This window comes from Acyrthosiphon pisum, chromosome A1, assembly GCF_005508785.2.
Source record: "Acyrthosiphon pisum isolate AL4f chromosome A1, pea_aphid_22Mar2018_4r6ur, whole genome shotgun sequence".
NCBI lineage: Eukaryota > Metazoa > Arthropoda > Insecta > Hemiptera > Aphididae > Acyrthosiphon > Acyrthosiphon pisum.
The window spans coordinates 150358003-150363783 of record NC_042494.1 but is presented as its reverse complement, the minus strand read 5'-3'; the positions used below and the strand labels follow the sequence as shown (position 1 = coordinate 150363783).

At 26.2% G+C, this 5781-nt stretch overlaps 1 protein-coding gene across 3 annotated transcripts in view; it reads right to left on the bottom strand.

Moving 5' to 3' along the window:
• Positions 1–5547, bottom strand: part of Uckl1 (uridine-cytidine kinase 1-like 1) — an 8787-nt gene extending 3240 nt beyond the window's left edge. The window contains 8 exon segments of one of the 3 annotated variants that reach the window (NM_001160383.1): positions 557–788; positions 2240–2491; positions 3132–3203; positions 3435–3605; positions 3669–3775; positions 3920–4093; positions 4507–4637; positions 5148–5547. In NM_001160383.1, coding sequence (NP_001153855.1) covers positions 759–788; positions 2240–2491; positions 3132–3203; positions 3435–3605; positions 3669–3775; positions 3920–4093; positions 4507–4637; positions 5148–5200 — 990 coding nt within the window. In that variant the 5' untranslated portion in view covers positions 5201–5547 and the 3' untranslated portion in view covers positions 557–758. 3 annotated transcript variants of the gene reach the window in all.
• Positions 5548–5781: the final 234 nt, after the last annotated feature.

Sequence of the window (5781 nt, the reverse complement as noted above, 5' to 3'; positions counted from 1 at the left end):
AAAAAGAAAGTTTAGTTTGGGGGTGGGGGGGGGTGGAAACCCCTTAACCCCCCCCATAACTACACCACTGAGTAAGTGATTGATCATTGCTTTTGAGTTTAAATAGCAGTACAACACTGGCTTACACGCTGACAAAATAATAAGTTCAGTGATAGGTCATGTTTCCAGTTCTTATTTTTCTATATTACTTGAAATCTATGAAATCTGAAATTACAATAATAATTTTTTTAATTATTCAAAATTTTAAATCTACTCCTCAGCAGTTTAGAAAAAACGTTATCATGTCAAAAATATATTTTTTTTACATAAACATATTTGAATAAGTGTAAAATAATGAATGTCACTGATTAAATCATGTCTTACTTTGTATTGTCTCTGCCTCACATTTTTTAGAGCTAAGTTTGAACTTATATAGGCTTTTATGATGAAACAAATGATGCAAAATAACTTTACTGGTAAATATAAAACTTTTATAATTATTTTTGGAAGATTATTACTATGTTAATTTTTGTTTAAACACAATATTCAAATAGTTAAATGAATAATACGTTTTAAATTGTTTTAAACAGATAAATTTATTAAAATTATTTTTCTTTTATCATAAGAAATAAAATATAAATAATAGTAAAACAATGAAATTTAATCACAAATACTTATGATTACAAATAGTCTATTAAAAGTTTAGCATGTATATTATAATTTTTCAATGTTTCTCTTAACTTCTCAACCAAAATGACATTGCATTAATTGGAATTCTTTCATAATGCAGCAAAGTGATTTTTTCTGACCTATTCAAACATTAAAAGTTGTATGTAGCCTTAAACCTAATTTGATCAATAGCTATTTTTACTTGTTTACTTTTTTCATACAAAACTTTGCATTCATAAGAGAAGGAGCTATCAAAAATTTTATTTTTTCAATCTACTATGAATACTATGAATTACTAACATAAGATAAAATCTAAATAAATGTATTAAAAGTTATTATCAAAAATACTTTTGTAATACAATTTCTATCACTAATTACAATTTATTGGACTACTAATATTAATTAAATTACCTACCTAAATAATAGTCTTGAAAACAATTAATATATTTTGAGAGGACAATATATATTTGATCTCTCAGTCTGACAGGTAAATATACCTACTTATTTACAGATAAATCATGATTGTTACTTTCAATTTAAGATTTAGATTAATTAAAATTAATGATCAAAATATCATATATGTTTTCAAGCTGGTTATTGTGTAATGGCAACAATTGTTTTAGTAATATGTTGGCGTTTCAGTATGAAATGGTGTTATTTTATGAAATATCTATGAACTTTATACACAAACCAAATGAAGACAATAAACAATATAATATTATATAATTTTCTTAGAAATTTTATAAATTCTTCTTGATTGTTCAGTTATACATACAGTGTACTTAGTGGTATTCTACTGTTCCAATTTAGGCAGTTCATAAATTAACTGAATTTTCAAAATATTTTGAACAAATTATATTATATAGAAATTGTTCTAAGTATTACTAAAATGGATACTGAAGTGTTCTTACTGAAATTGTCAAACTGTTTATGAAGATTTTTTCTTTTTTTCCTAAATTTATGAGAAAAATATTTCCAATATAAAATACATTATTTTTTCTAATCAATAGTTTTAATATCAAAATAAAAATGTTTTATCTACTCTTCAACTAGTAAAGTTAATGATGTGTATACTTTAACTGATCTCAAACAGGGATTGTAAAGGTTAGAATAACTAGTTATTTCTATATAATTTCTAGATAAATTATTAATTTAATTTTAATGTAAACTAAAGCAGTCTGTTAAATAATAAAGTAATGGATTTCTTACTTTAACAATAATATATCCGGTGATGCCTTTTATCAAGCAATTGCGTAAAAATATATTTTTAAAAATGTTAATAGTTTTTGCAATAATGATTTATATAGATTGATAAATGATAAAAAAAAATCAACACAAATATAAATTAATATTGGTAACATTTCAATACTTCACAGATAATATTAATTTATTCTAATCTATTTTTTATAAAACAGAAAGATAAAAATATATACCAACTAATAACTAGTATCTAATTTATTATGTTTACGGTACATCTACACAAGACTTTATAAAATATTGCAACTTAATTTTTTTTTTTTAAATTTAAATTTATGAAATAATAATATTAAATATAACTACAAAGAAAGTAAGATTCATTAGTTAAACTTACCGCTTGTAGTTGTTTATGTACATGCCGAACAATCAATTCTATAGCTACTGTATTATCTCCACCTCGAGGTACAATTATATCGGCATGGATCATGGACGGAGCGATATAATGTGAAAATGATGGTTTTACCATATTACAATACTGTTTTAAAACACCTTGAAGATCTCTACCTCGTTGAGATATATCTCTCTTGAGTCTCCGTGCTAATCTGATATCAGCATCAGTATCTACAAATACCTTCATATCCAACATCTGTAGAATATATAAATATAAATATATATAATTAAATAATTATGATTAGAAGACATGTCAGTAGAAACTATAAAATGGATAAATTTTTTTTATGTTTAGAATATTAATGTTTTAGTTTTGCTACATTTGTTATTGAAATAAAATACAAAATAGTAAAACAACATATTTTAGGGATATCTTTTCTTCAGAATTATACTAATAAGGTGAAAGAGTTTTAAAGTAATATAGAAAACAATTAACAGAATATTTTAAATATTTATAATAAGTATTATGTAAGCCTTTGAAACCTTACTTTAAGAAATTTCATTAAAATAATAAGATTTGAGTTTGAACATCTCAAACAGTTTGAATAGTTGAGAAGCGTAAGTTGGGAATGTTTGAAATTGAGAATGACAGTAAATTAATTTGATTTTTTTGTTTTATGTGAATACTGTTTTACTATTTTATTTTAAAACTTGTTATAATGTGGTTAAATTTTTAAGTTTGAATAAGATTCATTTTTAAGTTTTAGTTTAAACAGTCTAATGTCAGAATTCAGCTCGAGTTAGTGAAAATTTAAATTTGACCCGTCCTTAATAATTGAACTATCTAAATTCTCAATTCTTAAATTAATATTCAATTTTGATGAAATGTTACTAACCTTCAAAACGTCTGAATTATAAAATGCCATAATTCCTTCAAATATTATGACATTTGCACCATACATTGTTTTCTAAAACAAATAAATAATTATAATATATAAAATTACTCTATAGGTAAGAATAACCAGTTTAAATGAATGAGATACAAATTAAATTAAATATCTAAATTAATAATTTAGTTTAACATAAATACTAAAAACTAATTTGATCAACATTCACCTATTAGTACAAAATATAAAAAATATTTAAGTTTAAATTATTTTAGTTAATAGATAATACCAAAGAAGCAATATAATGCTTACAGTTTTAGTTTCTCTAGCATGTGTGACAAAATTATAAATGGGAACTTCAACTTTCTTGCCATCCTTCAACCTTTGCAAAGTAGAAGTTAAGAGTTCAAAATCAAACGCTTCTGGATGATCAAAGTTATACTCATTATGGGCAGCTTTCTCATGTTGTTCTGCAGTTAGCACCTAATGATAAAATGATAAATTAGTTAAGTTGTTAATTTTAATAATATAATTAATAAATTAAACCTTATAAAATGAATCCATGCTAAGCAGAACAACCCATGGTACATTTAACGATTCTATTATTTTTCTAGCCACAGTTGTTTTCCCAGAAGCACTTCCACCACATACACCTAAATATTGTATTGTAGGTATATAATGCTTAATTAATTTTGTTAAGAATTTGAAAGTTTAGTGATATTGCACAAGTGTTATCATAAATACATAACATGTTATAATGCAACAGAAGTGCAATTCAATTTTAATAGATAACTCACCAATAACAAATGGTTCTACTTGTTGTCCAGCAGTGTTGTACCATGGTGGTCGACCAGCTGTATAAATTGTGCGCGTGTGAGACTGTAATACTGACTCTGAAGCTGTTTTCTTAGTCGATTGGCTAACAGAAGTTGTTCTTTGCCGCAGAGTTGACCGAGGAGATTTCACCAACACTAAAATAAAACAATGATATAAAATTAACTTGTGGATGTAGAGGAAATTAACAGTAATATGTTAGTTGGCAAGTTGTGCGAAGAGATAATGTCTTTTGTTTGGCCTAGGTCTTACATTAAAATATTAATGTCAACAAACTGATCATGACATTTTCCAATTTATAAATGTGCAATTGTAAAATTAGATAGTAGCATATTATTACATACTTATTAAGTATAGAGAATCAGTTTTTAAATTTAACAAAAAATCGGGCAAAAAATCAATTGTTGGTCAAAGTTGAATTTTTAAACAAAACAATTTTATCATTATATAATATAATATTATAGCGTATTATAGGTACTTAATAGTTCTACTATATTAATTAATGTACAAAATGTAATTAGAATAATTATAATTTATAATAATTTATTACCGGTTGATGGCGCACTATTCGATTGTTTAGATGGTGACATACTAGATGAGATTATGCTATCACTTTCTTCGTCATCATTATCTAAAGCTATCGAAATGTCACCAACTACATCTCGATATTCGTTCAAATCACTAAAATCAAAGGAAGAATTATATAATGTGTATTGTTTATCTATGATTATGGTATAAGAATATTCTTATATCTTCAATATTATACCTTATTTTTTAGAATTTTTTTTTAACGTGTAGATTTGCTAATGAATTAATTATAACAAATAACGTTAGTTATCACATACAATTCTAAGTTATTAAAAACTACAGACATATTAAATAAATTTACAATATTCAAATATAATATCCAGAATGTAATAAGGATATCTATAACTATCTATCAAATTTATTAATTACAAAAAAATAAATAGATAATAATACAAGAAAACAACGACTGTGAAACATAGACAACACCACTGTGGTCGGAGTGTGCAAAAGCAATATACTATTCAAAATATCTACCCGTCTGAACTACACACATCACATTCCACGGCCACGATTGTCAATTGAGCTATTAACCGCGATTATTAGCTAGCATTACTAGGTCACTACATAATGTTAGTAATTACGACCTATAAATGAATAAATTACCTATCGGAACTGGCAGAACTTGGAGGATCGAACGGTTGTATTTTAGCAGCCATCGTGTGTAACCGAGCAAGCCTAACGCATAATATCACCGATATCGGTGTAGATGCTGGTCAGAGGTTACCACAAATCGCAATAATGATCGAACATGGACACTGTCAACACGTCGTCGCGAACTGAATTGCTGTTAACATGTTTTGCAATTCGTGCGTACCGAATACCGATATTATAATATAATATTAATAATAATAATAAATAATAATATCGTAAAAATAACAGTACAGCTGAGCGGAACAAGACCGACCGTCGACGTGCAATCACACTCCAAGTCGATTGACGATGGGAGAAAACTCGTGCGAAAAGGTCGTCGTCGTACGGTGGTCGGTGAGTGGACGAGATGAACGGGATAGTTCTATCATCAGCAGCAGCTGCAGATGAATGATGATCATGATAATATTTATATATTAATAACAATATTATGATAACAGATAAGTGTAAAATCATAGACAATGACACGAGTTATGTGTAAAACCAACGGTTATATCTTAATCCGTAGTAAAATATTAGATGTATCTTAAATCGAAAAATAGAAAAATAAGTATCCAAGCGTAAAATACTCAGATGTGGATATCTATAT